This window comes from Ornithorhynchus anatinus, chromosome X4 (assembly GCF_004115215.2).
Source record: "Ornithorhynchus anatinus isolate Pmale09 chromosome X4, mOrnAna1.pri.v4, whole genome shotgun sequence".
NCBI classification, from domain to species: Eukaryota; Metazoa; Chordata; class Mammalia; order Monotremata; family Ornithorhynchidae; genus Ornithorhynchus; species Ornithorhynchus anatinus.
In genome coordinates this window covers 4,645,426-4,670,657 of record NC_041752.1, presented here as the reverse complement: position 1 = coordinate 4,670,657, position 25,232 = coordinate 4,645,426, and the positions used below count along the sequence as shown (strand labels likewise).

Below are 25,232 nucleotides of genomic sequence, written 5' to 3'. Positions count from 1 at the left end.
GGGGCTGCCGAGGCCCAGGGGAGGTGACTTGCTCAAGGTCACGCGGTCGGCGCGCGGCGGAACCGGGACGAGAACCCGGGGCCTCCGACTCCCAGACCGGGGCTCTTTCCACCCGGGCACCCTTCTTGCGGTCTGAGACGGCCGGCCCGTTTCAAAAAACCGGGGACGGGGACGCCTCTTTCCGCCTCCTCCTTGCGTCGGGCGACCCCGATGCCCTGTATTTATCGTCTCTTTAATCTGGATATCAAATGCGGAGCTGTACGATCCAAACGGGAAGCGAAGAGGAGGCCGGAGAGCTAAGCGCAACGGCCCGTTCAATTAGGCAACCTTAAGCGGAAGCCCTCCGGGCCGTTTTAATTCCCCTTTCACCCCCTCGGAGTCATTCCGGAGGACGATCTCCTCCTCCTCCGTCTTTTTTTCAGGCACTTACCGCGCGCCGGGCGCCGCGTTAAGTGCCGGGGTAGACGCGAGCCGATGCACTCGTCCGGTCGTACCAACTGAGCGCCCGCCGGGTGCGGGGCACCGTGCCAAGCGCCGGGGACACAGTCCGCGGCCCCCTCGGGGCTCGCGGTCTTGATCCCCATTTTACAGACGGGGCCCACAGAAGGGAAGCGAGCGGTGAGACGGCGGGGGCGGAGTGAGGATTAGAACCCGGGCCCGGGCTCTCCGGGAGGCGGGGCCGGCCACACGGCCTGAGGAGTCTGTGCAGGTGGCCTCGATAGCGAGTCCCTCTGACTCTCTTGTGTGCGTTTGGGGGACGTAGAGTTTGAAGAAGCCAGAAAGTGGGTGGCCACGGAATTGCTCTTCGAGAAGAACGTGGACGTGAACCTCTTCGAGAGCACCATCCGGATCCTCGGCGGGCTCCTCAGCACCTACCACTTATCCGGAGACGGCCTCTTTCTGGAAAAAGCCGTGAGTGGTCTGGAGTTGCCCGTTGGAGCCCCCTTTCTCTTTGGCCTCCCTCGTCGTATTTCGTAACGGCGGTGTGGGTCGAGCGCTTACCGTGCGCCAGGCGCCGTACAGTGAATCCGAGCGGGGAGGGTTGGACCCGGTCCGGCTCGCGCGTGGGGCTCCCAACCTCGATCCCCCTTCGAATCGAGGCCCGGAGAAGCGAAGCGACTTGCCCAGGGCCGCGCAGCGGAGGAGTGACGGAGCCGGGACTGGAACCCACGGCCTTGCGACTCCCAGGCCCGGCTCTCTCCACCAGGTTGCTCCTCCGGTCTACCGTGAGAAGCGGCGTGGCACGGCGGAAAGAGCCGGGGCTTGGGAGGCGGAGTTCACGGGTTCGAATCCCGGCTCCGCCGCTTGCCAGCTGTGTGACTTCGGGGAAGTCACTTAAGTTCTCCGTGCCTCGGTGACCTCATCTGTAAAACGGGGATGAAAACCGAGCCCCCCCCCCCGTGGGACAACCTGATCACCTTGTACCCCCCGGCGCTTAGAACGGTGCTCTGCACATAGTAAGCGCTTAACAAATACCCACGTTATTATGTGCCGAGCACTCTTCCGAGCGCTGGGGTGGATACGGATCGATCGAGGAGGATACGATCCCTGTCCCTCATTGATTCATTCATTCAGTCGGATTTATTGAGCGCTTACTGGGGGCAGAGCACTGTACCGAGCGCTTGGAAAGCACAGTTCCCTCACCGGATTCACGGTCTAAGAGGTGGACTGAGAGCTTCTCGTGGGCGGGGGAAATATCTAATCATAATAACAGTAATAACTGCGCTATTGGTTATTTGTTCAGCGCTTACTACGTGCCGAGCACCGTCCTAAACGCTGAGGTGGACGGATCCCCCGTCCCACATGGGGCTCCCAGGCTTCCTCCCCATTTTCCAGATGAGGGAACTGAGGTCCCAGCGAAGTGAAGCCACTCGCCCAGGGTCGGACCACGGGGCCGAGGCGGGATTAGAACCCAGGTCCTCTTGACGCCCGGGCTCCGCCCGCCGGGCCGCGCCGCCTCTCACCTCCTGTCCTTTCATCAGAAAGATATCGGAAACCGCCTGATGCCGGCCTTCAACACGCCGTCCAAGATCCCGTTCTCGGACGTGAACATCGGGCGCGGCACGGCCCACCCGCCCCGCTGGACGGCGGACAGCACCGTGGCCGAGGTGACCAGTATCCAGCTGGAGTTCCGGGAGCTCTCCCGCCTCACCGGCGATGACAGATTTCAGGTACCCGGTTTGGGGGGGGGGCGGCCCGCTCCCGCCTGTCCCCCCGGTTCCCGGGCGGCGGGCCGCCGGCTGAGTCCCCGCCCCGGCTAGCCGGCCGCACAGAAATCCGCGAAGCGCCCGCTCCGTGCCGGGCGCCATACTTAGCGCCGGGGCGGGTACAGGCCCGTCGGGTTGGACGCGGTCCCCGGCCCACGGGGGGCTCACGGTCTCCATCCCCATTTTACAGGCGAGGTAAGTGAAGCAGAGCGAGGTAAAATGACCTGCCCGAGATCCCACAGGAGGCGGAGCCGGGATTAGAACCCACGACGTCCCGGGCCCGGGCTCCGTCCACCACGCCGCGCCGAATGGCGTCGTCGGGCGGGGCTCGTCTCTCTTGCCCAACTGTACATTCCCAGCGCTCGGGCCAGCGGTCTGCGCCCACTAAGCGCTCAGTTACGATTGACTGAATGAGTCCCGTTGAACAGACGAGGAAACCGAGGCCCAGAGCAACGAAGCCACTCGGGCAGGACGACCCGGCGGGCTCCGAGGGCCCTTCGGCGACGACCCGGGCCCCGCCGCGCGTCCGGGGAGCTCACCCTCTTCCCTCCCTCTTCTTCCCTCCGCCGTCCGGGGCCGGCTCCAGAGAGCGGTGAACGACGTGACGAGACACGTCCGCGCCCTGTCGGGGAAGAAGGACGGGCTGGTGCCCATGTTCATCAACACCAACAGCGGGCTGTTCACCCACCTCGCCGTCTACACCCTGGGCGCCAGAGCCGACAGCTACTACGAGTATCTGCTGAAGCAGTGGATCCAGGGCGGCAAGAGAGAAAACGAGTAAGGGCCGACTAACCCCCCCCCCCCCCCCCCCCCCGGCGCGTCGCGTTCCCTGCCCGCGGTGAAGCTCACACCACCCACAGCGCGCGAAAAGGTGTTTGCGGCCGGAAGTCGTCCACCCGCGCACACTGAAAGAGTTTGCGAATCAAACTTGGAAAAATGTATCCCGTTCCCAGGTTGCGGGAAGACTACGTCAGAGCCATAGAGGGAGTCAAGAGGCATCTGCTCCGCAAATCGGAACCCAGCAAATTAACGTTCGTCGGAGAGCTCGCTCACGGCCATTTCAGCGCCAAGATGGTGAGTGGGTCGGTCGGCTTTTCCACCGTGGAATTTGGCAACGCTGGTGGTTCTCGGGTTCAGGGAGTCGCGATAGGAATCGGTCAGTCAGCGGGTGTTTATTGAGCGCTTAGGGTGTGCGCAGCACTCGACTCAGCCCTTGGGAGAGTCCTGAACTACAGAGTCGGTAGAGACGTTCCCTGAATGGTAATTGTGGTGTTTGTTAAGCGCTTACTCATCCCTTGGCTTCCTTTCCCTTTCCTTCTCCCTTTTCCCTTCCTTTCCCTTTCCTTCCCTTCTCGCTTTTCCCTTCCCCTTTCCCTTCTCCCTTTTCCCTCCTCCCTTCCTTTCCCTTTCCATTCTCTTTCCTGCCCTTCTCCCTTCCTTTCCCTTTTCTTCTCTTCTCCCTTTTCCCTTCCCTTCTCCCTTCCCTTGCCTTTCTCCCTTTTCCCTTCTCCCTTCCTTTCCCTTTCCTTTCTCTTTCCTGCCCCTCTCCCTTTTCCTCTCCCTTTTCCCTTCCTTTCTCCCTTCCCTTCTCCCTTTTCCCTTCCCTTCTCCCTTCCCTTGCCTTCTCCCTTTTCCCTTCCCCCTTTTCCCTCCCTTTCCCTTTCCTTTCTCTTTCCTGCCCTTCTCCCTTTTCCCCTCCCTTCTCCCTTCCTTTCCCTTCTCCAGTTTCTCTTTTCCCTTCCTTTCCCTTTCCTTCCTTTCTCCCTTTTCCCTTCCCCCCCCCCCTTCCTTCCCTTCCTGCTTCCCTTTTCCCTTCCCTTCTCCCTTCCCTTCCCTTTTTCCCTCCCTTTCCTCTTCCTTCTTTTCTTCCTTCTCCTCTCCTCTCCCCTAAAGCCACTGATGAGGAATTTTTATTTGACGTGGAGGGGGCCGGGCAACCACCGGAGGTTCTTGAGGAGTGGGGAGACGCGGCCTGAACTTTTCTGTAGAGGAACGATCCGGGCAGCAGAGTGAAGTATGGACCGGAGCGGGGAGAGACAGGAGGCCGGGAGACAGACACGTTCCTGCCTAGAGCGAGCTCACAGTCCAGAGAGGGGGGCAGACATCAATATAAGTAGCGCGGCTCAGTGGCAAGAGCCCGGGCCTGGGAGGCAGAGGCCGTGGGTTCTAATCCCGGCTCCGCCGCTTGTCTGCCGGTGACTGTGGGCGGGCCACTTCACTTCTCCGTGCCTCAGTTCCCTCATCCGGGAAATGGGGGGGTGAAGACCGTGAGCCGCACGTGGGACCACCTGATGACCTCGCATCTACCCCCGCGCCGAGAACAGTGCTCGGCGCGGAGCGAGCGCTTAAATGCCGTCGTCATCATTATAGATGAATAACTAAACCGCAGATACGGGGATGTGGCCCCCGGGCTGAGTAGGAGGGAGGACAGGTGACGACCTCGTGGGCCGTCGGCGGGTCCCGGGGATCGAGAGCGGGCTCGCGCGGGCCGGGCTTGGTGCCCCCCGGCGAAGAGGGCGTCTCCCTCCCTCCCTCCCTCCCAGGATCACCTGGTGTGCTTCCTGCCCGGAACCCTGGCCCTGGGCGCTCACAACGGGCTGGCCGCCGACCACATGGACCTGGCCAAGGCCCTCATGGAGACCTGCTACCAGATGTATCGCCAGGTGGAGACCGGCCTCAGCCCGGAGATCGTCCACTTCAACACCCACCCCCAGAACGGCCACAAGGACGTGGAGGTCAAGGTGAGGGCCGGGGCCGGGCGGGGAAGGGGCTTCTGGGATCTGGGGGCGCGGAGGCGGGGCGGGCGGCGCCGGCCCCCGAGGGACCGCCCCCGGCTCGCCTCCGCAGCCCGCCGACAGGCACAACCTGCTGCGGCCCGAGACGGTGGAGAGCCTCTTCTACCTCTACCGCCTGACCGGGGACAAGAAGTACCAGGACTGGGGCTGGGAGATCCTGCAGAGCTTCAACAGATACACCAGGGTAAGACGGGGCCGGGCGCGGCGGAGGGGCGCGGGCGCTCGGAGTCCTCCCGGCCGGGGAGAGGGCGAGCCGCGCCGCGGCCAGCGATCCTCTCGGGCTCCGTTTGGGAGAGCGCCGGGTGTCGCTCGGCCCCGGCAGATGAGGGTATTTGTTCGGCACTCACCGCGTCGTACCCAGTAGTAGTAATGTGTACCGAGCACCGTTCTAAGCCCCGGGGTGGATAGAAGTTAGCCAGGCCGTCCCACTTCGGGCTCACGCTCTTCATCCCCGTTTTCCGGATGAGGTGACCCAGGCACAGGAGAGTGAAGTGGCTTGCCCAAGGTCACCCGGCAGGCGGGCGGCAGGGCCGGGATTGGAACCTGTGTCCTCGGAGTCCTGAGCCCGAGCTCCTCCCACGGGGCCACGCTGCTTCTCAGGCCGATAGCACACAGTGAGCGCTTGATAAACGCCATAAATGAGTGGGGGGAAGAAGGGGCGGGGGGCAAATCACCCTGCCCGTCACCGCCGGGATGGATCCGGCGTGGTTTAGTGGATGGATCACGGGCCCGGGAGTCAGAAGGTCCTGGGTTCTAATCCTGGCCGCGCCACATCTCTGCTCACTGACCCTGGGCAGGTCGCTTAAATTCTCGGGGGCTCAGTCACTTCCTCCGTAAAACGGGGATCGAGCGTGAGCTCCGTGGGGGACGGGGACCGCGTCCAACCCGATGAAATCGTCCCCGCCCCAGCGCTCAGAACAGTGCTCGGCACACGGTAAGTGCTTATCGAGGACTACAGTTATCGTCGTCACCATCCAGACGTGGAATCGAGTCCTAGAAAACGGATCCCTCCTTGGCATTTACGAGGGGCTGTTGCCCCGGGCATCCCCCAGGGGTGAGCGTTTTGGCAAGAGGGCCCGGCCGGCGGCGAGCTCGGGAGAGACGGGAGTCTGGTTCTGAGCTCCGCCGTTCTCCGGCGGCTAAACGGACGCCGGCCCCGTGGGGCCGTAGCCGCACCGCGGCGGCTTCCGCCCCGGTGAGCTTCCGGGAGCGCGTGGGTTCGGGCTGGGAAGTCGCCGGGTCGTCGACACGGAGAAGCGGGGCGGTTCCAAACGGGCGGTGGAACGGTTTGACACTCCGGCCGGTCGACCGCCCCCCCCTCCCCCCCCCCCCAGCCCCGGCAGGAGATCGGGGAGAGGTGGCCGATAAGTGTGGGTATCTATCGAGCGCTCATCGAGTGCGGAGCACTCTACTAAGCGCCTGGGCGACCCAGAGGAGTCGGGAGATACGCTCCCCGCCCGCCACGAGCTGACAGTCTAGACGAGCAGCGCCGTGTGACCTTGGGCAAGTCACTTCTCTGGGTCTCAGTTACCTCTTCCGGAAAATGGGGATGAAGACTGTGAGCCCCACGTGGGACAGCCTGATTACCTTCCGTCTGCCCCGGCGCTTAGTACGGTGCCTGGCCCGCCGCGGCTCGGTGGAAAGAGCTCGGGCTTGGGAGTCCGAGGTCATGGGTTCGAATCCGGGACCCGCCACTCGTCAGCTGTGTGACTGTGGGCGAGTCACTTCACCGCTCTGGGCCTCAGTTCCCTCATCTGTAAAAATGGGGATGAAGACTGTGAGCCTCACGTGGGACAAACTGATTTTCCTGTATCTCCCCCAGCGCTTAGAACAGTGCTCTGCACATAGTAAGCGCTTAAGAAATGCCAACGTTATTATTAAAGCACTTAGATACCACGATCGCTGCTATTAGCGCAGAGAGGTCTGCGAGTCATAAGGACCCGGGTTCCAATCCCGGCCCTGCCACGTGTCTGCTGTGTGATCTGGGGCAAGTCACTTCACTTCTGCGGGCCCCGGTTACCTCATCCGGGAAAGGGGGATGAGAGCGTGGACCCGGGCGGGACGGGGACCGTGTCCGACCCGACGGACCTGCGTCTGCCCCAGCGTTTAGAACGGCGCCTGGCACGGAGTGAGCGCCTAACCAAGGCCGTTATCATTAGTAATGGTATTATCGATAATTGGTATCAGTGCCACCTCGGACCTTCCCCCGGGGCCGGGCCCTGACGCTGCCCCGGCTCTTTCCAAGGTGTCCTCGGGCGGCTACTCGTCCATCAACAACGTCCAGAATCCCAAGAGCCCCGAGCCCCGAGACAAGATGGAGAGCTTCTTTCTGGGAGAAACCCTGAAATACATGTTCCTGCTCTTTTCGGACGACCCGGACCTCCTCGCCCTGGACCGGTTCGTCTTCAACACGGAAGCTCACCCCCTGCCCATCTGGACCCCCGCCTAGGCGCTCCCGGGGCGGAGGGGAGACACGCCGGCTCCGAGTTCCCTTATTTTCTTTCCAGGTGGGAGTCGGGGGGCGGCGGGGAGGGGGGGACGACGGAGGGGCTCCCGGAGTCCTGGCCGGCCTTCCCCGGGGGGCCGAGTTGGAAGAGAGCCCCTCCGCCTCGGAGGAGGCGGTGGGAGGGGGACCCCGCGGGCTCGGCCCCGCCGTTTCGGGTTTGACTTTTCCACAGGGACTCTGTGACGGAAGAGGCGTCGGTGTTTGTTTTCGATTGGGGGGGGGGGGGAGGGCGCGGGGCCGGGGGTCCCGACGGCCAGAGCTGCCGCGGGGCGGCTCCCCCGGCTCGAGGGCCCGCCTCTGGCGTCCCCGCGGTAAGAGGTCCGAGCGAGGAGTCGTGCGGCCTCCGGCCGGTCGGGAGCCCGGCCCCCCGCGGCTCCTTCGGGCATCCCCCCCCCGGGAGATGGGGCGGGAGAGGGCACCGGTTGAGAAGAGCCCCGCGGGCCTCCTCGGAAGGAGCCGGGCCTCCCCGGGGATTCCCCCCACCCTGGGCGGGAGCCGGGGGGAGGGCACCTTTCCTCTCCGCAGGACTCAGGGTGAAAACCCCTCGTAAAGCCGGGTTTACACATCCGCCAGACTCAGGTACGCCCACCGAAAGCCAACGGGTGGGGTCGAGCGGGCGAGACCGGCCCCGTCCCGTCCGTCCCGGCTTTCCGTAGACCACCCCGCCCCCAGCAGGGTGGACATTTCCAGCGAAGCGGGAGATGCTTCCGCTTCCGGTGTTTCACGGATGCGTTTTTGAAGTCTCAGCCGGCGTTACCCTGAGGGGGCTGGGAGCCGGGGGGGGAGGGGACGTCCCCCCTTGGGGTCGCCTCTTTTAGAATTGTATGAAATGGGCGGTGGCTCCCTGGGAAGTATCCGGGGGGGGTGAAGCGCTGCTGACGGATGCACCTTACGACTTGGAGTCCGAGAGGGGTGGGCGCGGAAAGGCAGTACGACGCCTGTGATCCGACCCTCTCGCGTCCCAGAGTGTTTTGGGGAGGAGGCGCTGCTCGTGGTCCCCCCCCCCCCGAGCCCCGGAACAAGCGCACCTTCTTTCCAGCACCCCGCCCCGAGTCCCACCCTCTAGTTCCTGTGGGCGGTGGGGAGAGGTGCTCCCGGGGGCAGAATCTGATGCCCGGATTGGGGAACGGTGCGAAATGACACCGGCAACCCCCTCCGCCTCCCGGTGCCGGTTTCTCCGGGGACCGGGCCGAGGAGCCGCGGCGGCCGGAAGAGTTCTCCGGGGATGGATCTCTGGATTCGGGCAGCCCAGAGTTAGGCCCAGGCCGACGTTGAGTTTCTCCTTTAGGCGCGGTTCGTGTCGGGGGAGGCCGCGCGGCCTCTAGGGAGGCCAAGATGGGCCAACTAAAAGTTTCTAAAAAGAAACACCCGCCAAAATCCCATCCTCCCATCCACGCACCCAAGAGTCACCTTAGCCTAGAAGGAGAGCAGCACAGGGGCGCTTCTCCGTCCTTCCGAAGCGTTTCCATCACCTAGATCGGTAGCGGAGCCCCCCCTCTCCCTCCCCCAGACACCCACCCCGGTTTTCCTTTTAGCTTTCCTTCGGAAAGGGAGAGTTCGGTCTCGAGGGACCATCGGGGTCCGTGCAGGTAGCAAAACCCGTAGGCAATACAAAGCACCGTTCGAGGCACCCACCCTTCTTACGGGCCATCCGCGGTATTCGTCCGGCTCCACCCGTGTGAGCGGAAAAGTCCGATACAGCCGAGTCGGTGGGCGCGCTCCCCGCCCGCTTGCCTAGCCGGTGGACTCCGCTGCCGTTTCTGGGTGGGGCCGTTGGGATGGCGGGGCTCCGGTGTGGCCGTATAGACTGCGTTGTCCGGAGAGACGCTTGGGAACGGAAGCCCTCGGCGCCCCCGGAGTCGGGGGGGCCGGGGCTCACGATCGGGGTTCCTTCGCGGTCTCGAGCGGAGGTCGGGGCGCCGTACCTCGGTTTCGGCCCTCTGGACTCGCACGCTAGAGTGGGAGTTGAGAACGTTTACTTCTTTCATTTGCTTGCTTCTCCTTTTTGGTTTTTTTTTTTTGGTTCGTTATATTTAATTGGCTTAAATTCGTGACTTAGTTTGGGGATGATAAGCGAAAGCCGGTGGATTGATTTTTTTTTTTTTTCCCCTCTTTCCATTTCCCACCCCCGCTTCCCCCAGCTGGGAGACATCCAGACCAAATCCTGAGATCTTTCGGGGGTGTTTGTCGAGCGTGCAGAGCACTGTGCTAGGCGCTCGGGGGGACGGTACGTGACTAGTTGACGTCGTCCTTCCCGTGGAGACGGAAGCTCCCCTTCGGGGCCGGAGCGGCTGTTTTCTCGGCCTCCACGCGGAATGTTAATAGGTCTTCTCCGAGCCGGGGGGTGACGTCTGAGAAGTCCGGAAGGAGGCCACGGAAATGATCTCGGTTCAGAGGTCCAAGTGGGAAGGGTCTCCCGGCCTCTCCCCGGGTTCAGCCCCGCGCCACCCCCGAGCCCAAGCCTTCGCCCTCCGAGACGGCCCTCGTCGCTAAGGACTTGAGATGCCTCCGGGCCGTCACGGTTCCCCCGCGGACCCGTCCGCGAAGAATGTGAATTTGGGGCCGCCCGCGGCTCGTCCGAGGTCTTTCCTCCGGATCCGAGCGGCTGGTTGGGGTTCCCGGTCCCTCAACCCTCTTAACTGCACATGGCAACTTTCCAGGCCACACCTGGTGCTCTTTCTCGCCGGGGATTTTTTTTTTTTTTTACAACGAAAAGGGCAGACATTCCTCTTCGTTTTCCTTTCCCGTTTGATTTTATGGCTGCTATCTCGAGTGTTTCGGCCTCTTAATTCGAGCCTTTTCCGCCGCTGTCTTTCCTCTCGGCGTTCGGCTCCTAAGGCCCGTTCCGCGCCCCGGGAGAGCCGGTGGCCCGGTGGGCTACCGGTAGCCAGTAGGCCCCGGGTGGGTCCCGGTGGGCTGGGAAGGACCGCTTCGGCCTCCCGGGGCGGTCCTTCACTCTTCTGTCTTCTCCTTCTGTTTCCGATCCTACCTCTGAACCACTGGCTCTTCCCTCCCCGTAGCCGCGGGGGTCGGTCATCCCCAAAGTCCCCGAGCGAGCCCCGGAAAGAGCGACCCTTGGAGCGGGTGACCGGGCTGAGGAGGAACCCTGCAGATCAATCAGTGGTACCGGTCGACCGCTTAGTGGGTGCGGAGCGCCGTCCCTGAACGTTTAGGAGAGCGCGATTCAACGGGGGTGATAGACGGGCCGTGCCGCCCGCAACGAGCTCACAGAGTCGTAAGGGAAGCTCCGGCGGGCGGCTTCGCCCCGGAGCCAGGGGCACGGGGAAGCCGAGAGCGTTCGAGACGTGAGCTCCTTACGGGCGTCGGCTGATTCCGTTGTGCCGTCCCCTCCCAAGCGCTCAGTACGGTCCTCCGCACCCAGTAAAGCGCTCTAATAGATCCCACCGGTCGAGGGGCAGGGCACCACCAGCCTCTTCCCAGCTCATCGCGGGCGGGCACGGCTCTCTTAGCGGCATCCGGGCGCAATTGGAAGAACTGAACGGAGCACCGGGCCGAATCTCGCCGGAGATGCGATATTTCTGCAGCCCAGGGGCGTTTGCGGGATGGAGAGTGGTTCCAGCCGAGACGTGAGCCTACCCCATCCCCCCCCGCCCCCTCCCCCGGTGGTTCGGAAACACCAAACGATGGCACTCTTCGTTACGCATTTTATTAAACGTATAACTTATTTTACGAAGTTGCGTGAAGCGTGTTTTCGCCGGGCCGCCGATGCCGGCAAGGAGTCCCGCCCTCGACCTCTGGGGCTTTTCGGGAGCGGTCAGGCTGGACGGGAGGTCCCAGAACCCGTGTCCGGGGGCGGTCCGTTCCCGAAACGGCCCCCCCTTCCCACCCGGCTCAGCCTCTGACGCTTCCATCCCCTTCCCGGGAAGGGGAAAGAGCAGCGGGTCGGAGGGCTGACCCGGTTTCAGAACCGGTTCCCCCTAAGGGAACGGAGAGCTGGGGTGTCGGGGTTTTCTTGCCTCCGGACCGCCCTCGTTCTTTCTGAGGAAGCGGAGCCCTCCCCGAGGGTCGTCGAAGACGACCGTCAGTGCGGCTGGCTGGGGCACCACCTCCCTCGCCAGCCCCCCCCCCCCCAGAAAATCTCTGCCTGGGGAAGGGTCACCCCCGTAACCCGTACGGGGGTGATGTCGGGGCCTCCCGCTGGAGTGCAGGGGATAACGAGAAGAGACGAGATAAGGAGAAAGGGAGCCAACTGGCCACGGGAGCCGTGTGATCTCTGAAGCGGAGACGGCGCGGGAGCCCGCGTCCGCCGTCTCCTCGAGGACCCGTCCCCCTGAATCACCACGGGGACGCGGCGGCGGTCGACACGGCCACGGGGCCCGTTACTTTCTTCGGGCTTCCACCCACTGGTGGATCAACAGGGCCTCTAGCTTCCGCGCGTCTCGGACGGACGGCGGGTCGGCGGGGTGGGAGCCTCTGCGGAAAGGAGGGGCGGGGGGGGCGGGAGGGTCCCCCCGAACAAGGGCGCGCGGTCATCCCACGTGCCCGGCTATGCCAGAGGGAAGCTCGGGCGGGGGGGGGGGACGGGGGGACGGGAAAGCAGCCTCCGGCGACCCTACGGAGATGCCGCCCTCCGCAGACCCAGGGGGCGGGGAGAGTAGCCAGACGGGCTCCCGAAGCTGTTTCGACCCCGGCCTCTGGGCCCGGAGCGCCCCGGCGGGGGTCCGGTCCCAGACGCCCTCTCACGCGGGACTCGCGGCGACGCCTGCAAGGCTCAGCCCCGAGACGGCCCTCGATCCGGCCTTCCACCGGCAACCACCTCCTCCGTCGCCCCCCCCGCCGGAACGACGCCTGAGGCCTCGGCCCGCCTCAGAGGGCCGGGCCGGAGCCGGGGTGGCGCTGCCCGCCGGCCGATCGACCTACCGGAGGTCCAGGTGGTGGGCTCCTCCCTCGATGGTGACGGCCACGATCGAGGAGCTCAGGTTAGTCTGGATCTGTTCGGGCAGAGAAGCGGCCACAGATCCACGTCAGAGGGGAGCGGTGGGGCCGGAGCTAGGAGAGGGGTGACCTTCCTTGACGCCGGCTCCCACGAGACCCAGTCCACCCCTCTTTCGGCGGCGTTTAGGCGCTTACTCTGCGTCCCACACCCCGCCCGGGGCTGGGGTCGATGCAGGTTAACAGTTCGGACACCGGCCTCGTCCCACGTGGAGCTCCCGGGAGGAGGGAGGAGGAGCGAATCCCCATTTCGCCGCTGAGGAAACTGAGGCCCGGGGAAGCGAAGCGACCGGCCCCGGCTCGCACGGCAGGCAAGCGGTGGAGCCCGGGATTAGAATCCAGGTCTTCCGGCGCCCGGCCTTAGGCCAAGCCGCTTACCAGTTGGATCTCGCGTCTTTAAGGGGGCGGAGGGAGGCGGGAAAACCTTGAACCCCCAGCCGACCTTCCCTGCGGGATCTGTTCCCAGATTTCCGCTCCGTGTCGGAGCAGCGGGGAAGCCAGGGCTAACTTGGGTCTCTCCACACTTTTCCAGAAGCGTGCGTGGTGGCTTTTCTGATGCCGAGCGCCTTCTATACTGCCAGGCACCGGGTTAGATACCAGCTAGGCGGGTTGGACACGGTCCACTCCCGGTCTTAATCCCTGAGCCACAGAGATGTCCAGTGACTTGCTCGGGGTCACACAGCAGACAAGTGGCGGAGTCAGGATTAGAACCCAGGTCCTCTTAACTCCCAGGCCTGAGCTCTATTCACCGGGCCACGCTGTCAGTGGGAAACCGACCGCGAAAAAACATCATCATCTCCTCCAGGAAGCCTTCCCTGGCTAATCTCATCACATCAGCCAAGGGCGAAAGGGAGAGAGCCCGGGCCTGGGAGTCAGAAGGTCATGGGTTCTAATCCCGGCTCCGCCCCTTGCCCGCTGTGACCTCGGGCAAGCCCCTTCGCTTCTCTGGGCCTCAGTCACCTCATCTGTAAAACAGGGATTGAGGCCGCGAGCCCCACCTGGGACAAGGGACCGTGTCCAACCCGATTTGCTTGTAGCCACCCCGGCGCTTAGTGCCTGGCACAGAGGAAGCGCTTAACGTCTACCACGGTTATTATTACTATTATTCAGTTCATTCAGCCGTATCCGCGGAGCGCTTCCTGTGCGCGGACACCCCCCGCCTCCCCCGTACGGCCTCTCGGGACTCACCCCGCCGCCGGCCCAGGGGTCCAGGTCGCCGTTGGAGAAGATGATGTTGCTGGCGGCCTGGAGACCTGAAAAGAGACGGGCGGGTGGGGCCGGGGGAAGGGACCGACGGACGTCCCGCGGGTGGAAGACCCGTCTGACCCCCCCGAACCACGCCCAGGCGCGGAGAGGGGGGGAGGAGGGGAAGATGGAGTGATCGGGTGCCTCGGTGGAGGGGTTATTAGTTGCATGCGTCTTCACCGTACCCCTCCTGCAGCCAGAAACACGTCAGTTACCACCCGGTGCCAGTTTAAGGGGGGTAACGGGGACCCCAAGGAGGGGATTCAGCTCCCAGGGGCGAAGGGAACCCCCCCTTCTACATTTCGCTGGCTTTGCCGTCTGCTCTGTGACCTTGGGTGAGTCGCTTCTCTCTGCCGCAGTTCCCTCCTCTGTAAAATGGGGACGGAGACCGCGAGCCCCGGGCGGGACGGGGACTGGGTCCGACCTGATGAGCCCGTGACTAGCGGTGCCTGACACGTAGTAACGGATCCCATTAAAGAAAGGAGGAGTGGGGGGGGGGGGGGAAGAGGAGGGCGAGGAGAAGGGGAGCAGGGTGAGGAGGAGGAAGAGGAGGAGGGGAGTAAAGAGGTCAGGAGGAGGGGAGGAACCTTCTGGCAAATCCTTGAAAGGAGCCACGGAGCTCAAGGTGCCGCAGGGGGTAAGAACGCACCCCCCCCAACCCCTCACCCCGTCCCCGACTCTCCAGGAGGATTTGGGATTCCCCCCCCGGATGGGAACCGGAAACAGCCCAGACGTGAATGGGCCGGGGGGCGGGGTTGAACCCTCGGCATTCCGGGTCCCGGGGCGCCCCCGGACCCAGGATCTGGGCCCCGTGGCCCCGTCCCCCCGGCCGGCCCCCTTACCGCTCCCCCCGAAGTGCGTGAGCAGCCAGCTCTTCCGCGGCAGCACGCCCCACTTTTCCAGGCAGTAGTGCTCCCGGAGCGCGTCCGTGAACGGGATGGCCGGGAACATGTCCGTCACGTTGGTGCTCTCGAACGTCAGGTTGATCTCCGTGCAGGCCTGCGGACCGTCCCCGGTCGGCCGCGCCGTCCCCCCCCCGGCCGTCCCCCCGCCCGCCTCCCGCCTCTGGCTTGGAGCTCCCTCCCCGCTTCCTATCCGACAGACTGTCCCTCTCCCCACCTCCTGACCCTTACTGAAAGCACATCTCCTCCTGGAAGCCTTCCCTGATTGTCCTCTTTTCCCCTCCTCCTCTCTTCCGTGTTGCTTCTGTCCCCTTTTAGCACTTGACCGTGACCCCCCCGCAACCTCAGCCCCACAGCATTACATCCATATCTGCCACTTATTTATTTCTACCGACGTCCGCCCGTCCGCCTCTAGGCCCGTTGTGGGGCAGGGACCGTGTCTGTTCATTGCTGTGCTGGACTCTCCCAAGCGCTCAGTACAGTGCTCTGCACGCAGTAAGTGCTCGAAGCGACTGAAAGGACGAACGACGGAACCCCCCCCCCCCCCACCTTCCGGCGGGGGGGTGCCCTCCCAGAGCACTCGCGGGCAGTGGAAGATGCAATGAAAACCGAAGAGGGGGTTAGGGGGTCACGGCCCGGGGCGAGGCAGGCGACAGAGTCCGCTCTGTCGGCCCAGCGGGGGCTTCCCGCGGGCACCGCTGCCCGACGCCCGGGGGCGGCTCGGTTCCGGGGCCGGGATCCGAGCCGCCGGCGTCGCTCGGTGAGGGAGGACGGGGGGAGGAAGCCGCTCGGGGCTGCGGCTCGCCGGCTGGCCGGGCCCCCGCCCCCTCGCACCTGGTAGTCCCAGGCTTCCGCGTCCGGGCCGGTCCCGCAGCCGGTGGGATCGGAGCACTTCCGGTAGAGCCGGTAGATGTCGAAGCACGGCTCCGCTCCCGACGAGTTGTACAGCAGGCCTGCGGGTGAGAGGGCGGCCCGGGGTCGGGGGGCATCCCTGCGACGGGCACCCCACCTCCCATCCCTCCACTCCCCACGGCGGCCTCGCTTCCCGCCTCACCCTCTGATAATAATACTAATAATAATTCATTCAGTCGGGTTCGGTGCCCACTTGTCGTCTCCCCCTTCTAAACTGTCAGTCCGCTGTTGGATACGGGACCCTTCCGACTCCCGGGCCCAGCGGGCCCCGCCGCCTCTCTCGAGGTGGAATGTGTTTACTGGCGTGCCGGACTTGCGCAGATGCTCAGTACAGCGCTCCGCCCACAGTAAGCGCCCGATGAAGACGACTGGATGAAGGGAAGGACTCACCGACCAGCGCCCTGAGGCCCCGGAGCCGGTCACTGCTCGCGAGTAGCCGCTCGCATCCGACCTAGACGGAGACACGAGCTGTTCGGTTTCGCCCGCGGTGGGAGCCGGGAGTAGTCCGGACCCAGGAAGCGCTCGATAAATACGACTGGATGAATGAAGAGAGCTTTGGGACAACTGGGTGGAAAAGAAATAGTAATAATAATAATACTTGTCAAGCCCTTACTATGTGCCGAGCACTGCACCAGACCCTGGGGTCGATACGAGTTCGGCAGGTTGGACACGGTCCCCGTCCCACGTGGGGCTCACGGTCCAAGTCCGAGGGAGAAGGATAATGACCTGTTGCCGAACTGTATTTTCCAACCGCTCAGTAAAGTGCCCTGCGCACATTCATTCAATAGTATTTATTGAGCGCTTACTATGTGCAGAGCACTGTACTAAGCGCTTGGGATGAACAAGTCGGCAACAGATAGAGACAGTCCCTGCCGTTTGACGGGCTTACGGTCTAATCGGGGGAGACGGACAGACGAGAACGATGGCACTAAACAGCGTCAAGGGGAAGAACATCTCGTAAAAACAATGGCAACTAAATAGAATCAAGACGATGTACAATTCATTAACAAAATAAATAGGGTAACGAAAATATATACAGTTGAGCGGACGAGTACAGTGCTGCGGGGATGGGGAGAGGTGGAGGAGCGGAGGGAAAAGGGGAAAATGAGGCTTTAGCTGCGGAGAGGTAAAGGGGGGATGGCAGAGGGAGTAGAGGGGGAAGAGGAGCTCAGTCTGGGAACGCCTCTTGGAGGAGGTGATTTTTAAGTAAGGTTTTGAAGAGGGAAAGAGAATCAGTTTGGCGGAGGTGAGGAGGGAGGGCGTTCCGGGACCGCGGGAGGACGCGACCCGGGGGTCGACGGCGGGACGGGCGAGACCGAGGGACGGCGAGGAGGCGGGCGGCAGAGGAGCGGAGCGTGCGGGGTGGGCGGTAGAAAGAGAGAAGGGAGGAGAGGTAGGAAGGGGCAAGGTGACGGAGAGCCTCGAAGCCTAGAGTGAGGAGTTTTTGTTTGGAGCGGAGGTCGATAGGCAACCACTGGAGTTGTTTAAGAAGGGGAGTGACATGCCCAGATCGTTTCTGCAGGAAGATGAGCCGGGCGGCGGAGTGAAGAATAGACCGGAGCGGGGCGAGAGAGGAGGAAGGGAGGTCAGAGAGAAGGCCGACACAGTAGTCTAGCCGGGATATAACGAGAGCCCGTAATAGTAAGGTAGCCGTCTGGGTGGAGAGGAAAGGGCGGATCTTGGCGATATTGTAGAGGTGAAACCGGCAGGTCTTGGTAACGGATAGGATGTGTGGGGTGAACGAGAGGGACGAGTCAAGGATGACACCGAGCGCTCGATAAATACGACTGAATGCGGCAATTTAATCTTCATCTTACAGAGGAGGGAACGGAGGTGTGAGCCCCCAACGAGCGGCCGTACTTGAGTGACCGTCGGTGAGCCCCGCAGAGGAGCAGCGTGGCTCAGGGGCAAGAGCCCGGGCTTGGGAGTCAGGGGGTCGTGGGTTCTAATCCCGGCTCCGCCACTTGCCGGCTGCGTGACTGTGGGCGAGTCACTTCTCTGGGCCTCGGTTCCCTCATCTGTTAAATGGGGGTGAAGACTGGGAGCTCCATGAGGGACAACCTGATTACCTTGAATCTCCCCCTGCACTTACAACAGTGTTTGGCACATACTGTTATTATTACCGTTATTACTACTGATAATAAAGAAGCAGCACTCGAAAGCAGCACGCGGGACAACCTCATTACCTTGTATCCATCCTAATGCTTAGAACAGTGGTTGGCACCTAATAAGTGCTTAACAAATACCATCATTAGTACTATTATTATTATTATTACTGAAGAAGCAGCAGCACTCGAAAGCAGCACGTGGGACGACCTTATTACCTTGTATCTACCGAGCGCTTAGAACAGTGCTTGGCACATAGTAAGTGCTGAATAAATACTTTTGTTATTATTGTAATGACTCAACAACCGAAAAGAAGCACTCGAAAGCAGCACCTGGGACAACCTCATTACCCCGTATCCACCTCAGTGCTTAGAGCAGTGCTTGGCACCCAGTAAGTGCTCGACAAATATCATCATTATTATTTTTATCGAAGAAGCACTCGAAAGCAGCACGTTGGGACAACCTCATTACCTTGTATCTACCGAGCGCTTAGAACAGTGCTTGGCGCCTAGGGAGCGCTTCACAAATACCATTAGGATGATTATGATTATTTTTGGAGAAGATGCACCGGGAAGCAGCATCCGGGGGAAGCGGCCTGCGGAGGGGGAGGCCCGTCAGCGTTGCGTGTCGCCGGACTCCCAACCTCCCGCGGCGGGCTCGGCGGAACGGGATCTTTCGGCCCCTTGGGAGCGGAGTGAGCGAGAGTGGGTGTGGGTCACTCCCTCGCACGTCGGAAAAACGCGGTCAAAAACTCTCCACAGTAACCTTGGCGGTCGGTGGTGTGGTCTGCGGGTCACGGAGGCTCCCCCGGGCCGGGAAAGTCCCGGTCGGTCCCAGCCGGGGCTTCTCAGGGTAACTGAGGCACGGGACTCTGAGCTCCTCCTTTAGAGTGTACGCTCGTTGTGGGCAGGGACTTTGTTTAGCGTAGTACTGTAATAACGATGACGGTATTTAAGTGCTCACTATGTGCCAAGCACCGTTCTAAGCGCTGGGGTGGGATACAGGGGCATCAGGTGGTCCCACGTGGGGCTCACAGTCCCATTTTACAGATGAGGGAACCGAGGCGCAGAGAAGTAGTCACTTGCCCAGAGTCACCCAGCTGATAAGTGGCGGGGCCGGGATTAGAACCCACGACCTCTGACTGCCAAGCCCGGGCTCCCGCCGCCGAGCCACGCTGCTTCTCGAGCGCTCGGCACAGAGTTCTGCGCACGTCGAGTGCTCAAAAAATACGACCGAAGAGGAGCGACCTGCCCAAGGTGACACAGCAGACGCGTGGAGGAGGTCCGGATTAGAACCCAGGTCCTCTGACTCCCAGGCCTGTGCTCTAGCCATCAGGCCACACGGGTGGGCCTGGTTTCGGGGAGCGAACACTCGCCGCCCCGCATTACGCCCGGGTTTGAGGGCACGGTCCTGGGCCACGTCCTTTCAGAGTCGCAAAGGATGGGCGGGCGGGAAAGGCTTCGGACCTTTATGGGATCGGGGCGCCTTCCCGGCCCCCGTCCGGCCTCCGAGGGCTCCCAACGGACCCCGAGCTATCGCGTCGGCCCGGGCCCCGGGGTCTTGGAGGACCGCCCCCCCGCCCCCCCAACCCCGGAAGCCCCCGTACCGCCACCGGGTGAGCGGGGAAGTGGCCCATGAAGTCGGTGGGGTACGGGTAGTCCATCATGGCGATCATGGCGAAGGCGTTGCGGGCGAACTCCAGCAGCTGATCGACGTCGGCCCCGTCGGAGAGCCGGTGACAGGTGGCCATGCCTCGGCTGATGGGGTCGTAGGCTGCGGGCGGGGGAGAGAGAGAGGCTCGGCCTGGGTCCCCGGGGTCGCTCGGTGTCCCGGTCCAGGCGGGAGGCCGGTGCCCCGCTCCGAGGGTCGTGGGGGATTCCGAGGGGAGGGTTTGGGGAGGGCGGGGTGCGGGAGTTCCTACCTTGCCGCAGGGCCAGGTCCCCGATCTGCCCGAAGGCCTCCCGCACCGCCCCGGAACACTTGGGGCTGAAATTCTCAAAATCCTGCGAACGGTAATCATAACTGTGGTATTTGAGCGCTCACCGTGTGCCAGGAACTGTACCGAGCGCCGGGGCGGGGGAGAAATACGAGCAGATGGGGTTGGACACAGTCCCCGCTCCGCCTGGGGCTCACAGTCTCCGTCTGACAGAGGAGGTGACTGAGGCGCCGTGAAGTGACTCGCCCGAGGTCACCCAGGGAGTCCCTCCCTCCCTCCCAACCCGTGGGGTCCTCGGGGGGATGTCGGGGGGCACGGACCGGCCGGCGGGTTGGGTCCTGCCTCTCTGCCGCCTTCCGGCCGGGCGACCTCGGGCAGGTCGCTTCACTTCTCTGACCTCATCTGTGAAACGGGGGTCGAGACGGAGCCTCACGTGGAAAAGGGACCGCGTCCAACCCCGTTTGCGGGTATCCACCCCAGTGCTCAGCACACCGCCCGGCACATCGTAAGGGCTTAACCGATATCATCGTCGTTATCAGATGAATGGCAGAGCCGCCTCCCCGCGCTAGCCCGCGCCGCTTGGAGCCCCTCACTCCTACGTCCATAACTAGGCGGGACGGGGGCCAGACTGCCAACTCTCTGGGGTCCGCTCCCCCCGACGCCCGCCCGGGGGTCTACTCACCGCCGTGACGTCGCGGAAGAACTGCCTCGGGTCGCCCAGGCCGGCCACGGAGAGCACCGGGGCGCTAGCCGCCAGGGCGCCGGTCACGAGGTGGGGGTACTTCAGCCTCATGTAGGCGCTCAGCATCCCCCCGTAACTAGGGGAGAGGGACTGTCTGACCGACCCACCTCCGGGTCCAGTGGTTCTCACAGACGCCGCAATCGTCGTCGTCCGCGGGATTTTGAGGCTCGACCCCCGCAAGACGTCTCTCGCCGCGAGGCCTGGCGGGTGGGAGGCCGGGCCCGGGAGTCGGGAGACCCGGGTTCTCGTCCCGGCTCCGCCGCTTGCCCGCTTCTGGGACCCCGTGCCCCGCGGCGCTTCCGTTCGATCGTATTTACTGAGCGCTTACTGCGTGCGGAGCACTGTACTGAGCACTTGGGAGGGGTACAAGATAACAATGAACAGGTACGTTCCCGGCACCTCTGTCCCTCCCCGTCATTTCTTTCTTTCTGTTCATGTCCGTCTCCCCCTCTAGACTGGAAGCTCGTTGCGGGCGGGGAACGTGTCTGTTTAATGTCCCCTTGTCCTCTGTCCGCTCTGCCGCACGGTAAGCGCTCAGTAAATATGACTGAAAGAATGAATGAAGGTCACTTAACCTCTCTGGGCCTCAGCGTCCTCATCGGGAAAACGGAGATTGGAGACTTTAACGATTTAATAATAATGACGATGATCCTTGTCAAGCACCCACTCTGTCAGTGGGTAGGGACTGTATCTGTTGCCAAATTGTACTTTCCGACCGCTTAGTACAGCGCTCCGCACTCAGTAAGCGCTCAATAAACACAACTGAATTGAACGAACGAATGAACGAATGTGCCAAGCGCCGTTCTAAGCACTAGAGAAGATACAAGTCAATCAGGTCGGACACGGTCTCATTCCCCATTTTCCAGATGGGCTCCACGAGGCCCAGAGAAGTGAAGCGACTTGCCCGAGGTCACGCAGCGGGCAAGTGGTGGGGCTGGGATTAGAACCCGGGTCCGAATGACTCCCGGGCCCGGGTGCTAGCCACTGAGGTCACGCTGCTCGTTCTCCCTGCCGGTGCCCGCCCTGGGGAGGAGGGCGGGTGCGGTCTGCGGGGGTCCCCCCGGCCCCCGGCCCGCAGGGCGGCTCACCTCCCGCCGAACGCGACGAGCGGAAGGCCGGCGGCCCCGAGCTGCCGCTGCAGGGCACCGATGAGGACGGCGTAGTCGGCCAGGGCCTGTTCCACGGTGAGCGGCCCCATGCTCCCCCTCCGGATGGACCCCGGCCCCAGCGGCAGGGACTTGCCGTAGTACCTCTGGAGCGGGACGGGAGAGCCCCCCCCCCGGACGCTGACCGACGCCACGGTTCGCGGGGACCGGCTCGGCCGGGGAGGGACCCCGGGGTGCGTGGGGCAAGCTGGGGGGGTTGGCAATGTGGGGGGACTGGGGCGGGCACCGTGGGGGCATCGGGGTGGCGACCGTAGGGGGACTAGGGTGGGCACCACGGGGGGAGCAAGGCAGGCGCTGTGGGGGGACTGGGGCGGACACCATGGGGCATCGGAGCTGGCACGGGGGGTGGGCCCCAAGAGGGGACCAGGGAAGGCACCACGGGGAGACCACCAGGATGTGCACCGTGGGGGAACCAGCGTGTGCACCGTCAGCGGAGCAGGGTGGGCGCCGTGGGGGCATCAGGGTGGGCACAGTGGGGAGACCGGGATTGGGATAATCGGGTTAGCAGGGTGGGCACTCCGGGGGGACCAGGATGGGCACTGAGGAGGGACCACGGCGGGCACCGTGGGGGGACCAGGGCAGGCACTCCGCGGGAAGTGGGGCGGGCACCGTGGGGGGTAGGGAGGGCATCATGAGGGGACCAGGGCGGGCACGGTGCCCGGCGGGACCCCCGGGTGGGGCCGCACGGTGCGGGGACGCCCCGGGACTCACGTGCTCGGCGAAGATCACCAGCGCCGACTCGGCCGCCGCCAGCTCCAAGATGAAGTCCGAGTTCTTCGCGAAGTTCCAGATGTCGCCTTCGTTCCCCGTGTAAAAGAACAGCGGCCCCGACCCCTTCTTCCAGAACTTCTCTGCGGGAGGAAGCACGGTAACAATGACGGTGCCGGCATTTGTTAGGCGCTTACTCTGTGCCGAGCGCTATTCTACGCGCTGGAGTGGTTCCGAGGTCATCGGGTCGTCCCACGTGGGGCTCACGGTCTTCATCCCCGTCGGACGGACGAGGGAACCGAAGCACACGGAATCGAAGCGACTCGCCCGAGGTCATGCAACAGACGAGCGGCGGGGCCGGGATTCGAACCCGCGTCCTCCGACTCCCAAGCCAGCGCTCTTGCCGCTAGGCCTCGCTGCTTCTCAGTCAAGCATCCTCAATCCCCCCGCCCCGAGCGGTGGGAGCCGGGGGCCACGTGGGACCGAGACCGGCAGGTGAGTCGGAGACCCGGTCCCACGTGGGGCTTCCAGTCGAAGGGGGAGAACGGGGATCGGATCCCCATTTGCCAGGTGAAGCGCAGGGCGGTTAAGTGACTTGCCCAGGGTCACCCGGCAGGCCCGGGGTGGAACCGGGATTGGAACCCCGGCTCCTCGACGCTCAGTCCGCCGCTCTTGCCACGCCGCCAGGCCGCCTCTCTAATCATTTCAAGCGATCCCCCGGGGGCAGAAAGGCTTTCGAACCCGTCACCGGACCGAGAGCCCAGCGGACGCTGGGCTCCGAGAGGGGGGCCTGGCTGGAGCAGGGGGGACCTTACCTTTACTCATCCCCCCCGGCCCGGCCCCCAAGAGCTTAGTACGCCATCCGTCCTTCATTTATTTCTATTCGGTCGATCGCATTCATTGAGCGCTTACTGTGTGCGGAGCACCGTGCGACGCCCCTCTAGACTCGTAGGTTCGTCGTGGGCGGGGAAGGTGTCCGCTTGCTGTCCTCTCCCGGGCGTTCAGTCCAGCGGTCTGCACGCCGTAAGGGCTCGATAAAGACGACCGAGTGACTCACCCGTGATCAGGTACCGCTGGAGGTAGGTCCGGTTGCCGTAGGTCTCGAAGTCGAAGTGATCCACCGTCTGCTCGAAGTAGCGCTCCTGGAAGCCGGGGTCCAGGGCCTCCGCGGCTGCGGGGGCTGCAGGGGGGCGATTCCCGCCGTCGGCCGGGCCCCTCCACGTCTCCGGAGCGGGGACGGCTCGAACCCCATTTTAAGGAAACCCCTCCGGGGGACACCGCCGCCGTGGGCCCGGCGAGGCCCGGAGGTCACCGGGGGCGCACGGCGGCAGGGGGGTGGTTTTGGTTGCCCAGATCCCTCCGCGTCGAACGAAAGCTCCTCACCATTGGCTTTCAAGCCGTCCGCCATCCCGCCCCCTCCCACCTCACCTCGCTGCTCTCCCACTCCGGCCCGAAACGCTTCGCTCCTCCGATGCCGACCTACGCCCCGTGCCTCCGGCCCGCCCATCCGGCCGCCGACCCCTCGCCCCCGTCCCGCCTCCGGCCCGGGACGCCCTCCCTCCTCAAATCCGACGGACGATTCCTCTCCCCCTCTTCAAAACCTCATCGAAGGGCCCGTCTCCTCCGAGAGGCCTTCCCCGACTGCACCCTCCTTTCCTCTTCTCCCGCTCCCTTCCGCGTCGCCCGGAATCGCTCCCTTTCCTCATCCCCCCTCCCAGGCCCGCACCGCTTAAATCCCTCTCCGTCACTGATTGATTTCTAACTCATGTCCCTCTCCCCCTCTAGACTCTAAGCTCGTTGTGGGCGGGGAATGTATCTGCTTATCGTTGTCCTCTCCCAGGCGCTCAGCGCGGGGCTCTGCACGCAGTAAGCGCTCAATAAATAGGATCAAACGACGGGGGGACCGACGGACCGAGCTTCCCGGAGAGGTCGGGGGAGCCGGGGACGGTTGGACCAGAAGTTCCGGGGACGGGGGTCACGGCGAAGGACCGGGGCCCGGAGGAAGCCGAGGGGGCGTTCATTCGTTCCATCGTCTTTATCGCGCGCTCGCTGTGTGCCGGGCACTGTGCTGAGCGCTTGGAAAGTAGGATTCGGCAAGGAATGGAGACGATCCCCGCCCACAACGGGCTCGCTACGGAGGGGCTAGGAGAGGGTGGAGATCGGGCGTCCCAAGGGAAGGGGCCGATGGTGGGGGACGGTCGGGGGGGAGTCAGGGTCCGGCAGGAAGTGAGGTGGGGGTGGAGCCCCTGAGGGGGGACACCTGGGATTCATTCATTCATTCAACTGTATCGACTGAGCGCTTACTGGGCGCGCGGCACCGTACTGAGCACTCGGGAGAGGCCGACGCAACAGTCAACGGTGCCATTCCCGGCCCGCGACGCGCTGGCGGTCCGGAAGACGGGACGGACGTAAATGGAAAGAAAGGAATGAGCGATCCGGACCTAAACGGTGTGGGCCCCGGAGGGGGGGGGGATGCAGAAGGGAGTGGGAGGTGGGGAAAAAGGGGGTGCAGCGAAGGATCCTAGTTAGTGGGGGTTCTCAGAATGGGGAGGACGGGGGAGGGATGGGGGACCGGGGGTGGAAATGCTCAGTAAGCCCCCCACCATCCCAGCCGTACCACCCCCCCGCCCCGGTTTCTCCCCCCACCCCCAAATTCGGCCTCCCCTCTCACCCCCCCCCCCAATCCGGCCTCTCCCTTCTCCCCCCAGCCTTCCACCCCCAGATCCCAGCCTCCCCTTCCCCCGACCACCCCCCAAATCCCTTGGGCAGGGACCGTCTCTGGTGCCGAACTTTCCATTCCAAGCCCTTAGTCCAGTGCTCTGCACATTGTCAGCGCTCAATAAATGCAACTGAACGAATGAATCCCGCCTCCCCCCCCCCTCCAGATCCCGGCCTCCCCATCACCCCAGCAGCCCCCCAAAAGGCGGCCTCCCCTCGCCCCTTCCCCCGACCCCTTTTACCCAGCAAGAAGAGGACGAGGAAGAGCCGCAGGGTCATGGTTTCCCCCTGACCGGATCGGGGCTCCTCCTCGGGCCCGGGACCCGTCACGTGGAC

At 63.8% G+C, this 25,232-nt stretch overlaps 2 protein-coding genes across 3 annotated transcripts in view; one reads left to right on the top strand and one right to left on the bottom strand.

Moving 5' to 3' along the window:
* MAN1B1 (mannosidase alpha class 1B member 1) overlaps window positions 1–11,198 on the top strand; it is a 24,179-nt gene extending 12,981 nt beyond the window's left edge. Inside the window, exons 7-14 of one of the 2 annotated variants that reach the window (XM_029054232.2) lie at window positions 764–912; window positions 1,983–2,171; window positions 2,794–2,984; window positions 3,161–3,281; window positions 4,751–4,948; window positions 5,055–5,186; window positions 7,248–7,509; window positions 10,529–11,198. In XM_029054232.2, coding sequence (XP_028910065.1) covers window positions 764–912; window positions 1,983–2,171; window positions 2,794–2,984; window positions 3,161–3,281; window positions 4,751–4,948; window positions 5,055–5,186; window positions 7,248–7,451 — 1,184 coding nt within the window. In that variant the 3' untranslated portion in view covers window positions 7,452–7,509; window positions 10,529–11,198. Of the gene's footprint in view, window positions 1–763; window positions 913–1,982; window positions 2,172–2,793; window positions 2,985–3,160; window positions 3,282–4,750; window positions 4,949–5,054; window positions 5,187–7,247; window positions 7,510–9,649 lie in introns of both variants that reach the window. The other variant, XM_029054230.2, reaches the window with a different exon arrangement.
* Window positions 11,160–25,232, bottom strand: DPP7 (dipeptidyl peptidase 7). Its single transcript, XM_029054233.2, has 13 exons — window positions 25,139–25,232; window positions 23,236–23,358; window positions 22,182–22,321; window positions 21,393–21,556; window positions 20,245–20,380; window positions 19,548–19,629; window positions 19,233–19,399; window positions 15,911–15,971; window positions 15,443–15,561; window positions 14,549–14,705; window positions 13,650–13,714; window positions 12,390–12,460; window positions 11,160–11,942 (listed from the first exon to the last, which is right to left on the bottom strand). Exons 1-13 carry the CDS (start codon window positions 25,173–25,175, stop codon window positions 11,849–11,851), a joined length of 1,416 nt encoding a protein of 471 aa, XP_028910066.1. The 5' UTR covers window positions 25,176–25,232; the 3' UTR covers window positions 11,160–11,848.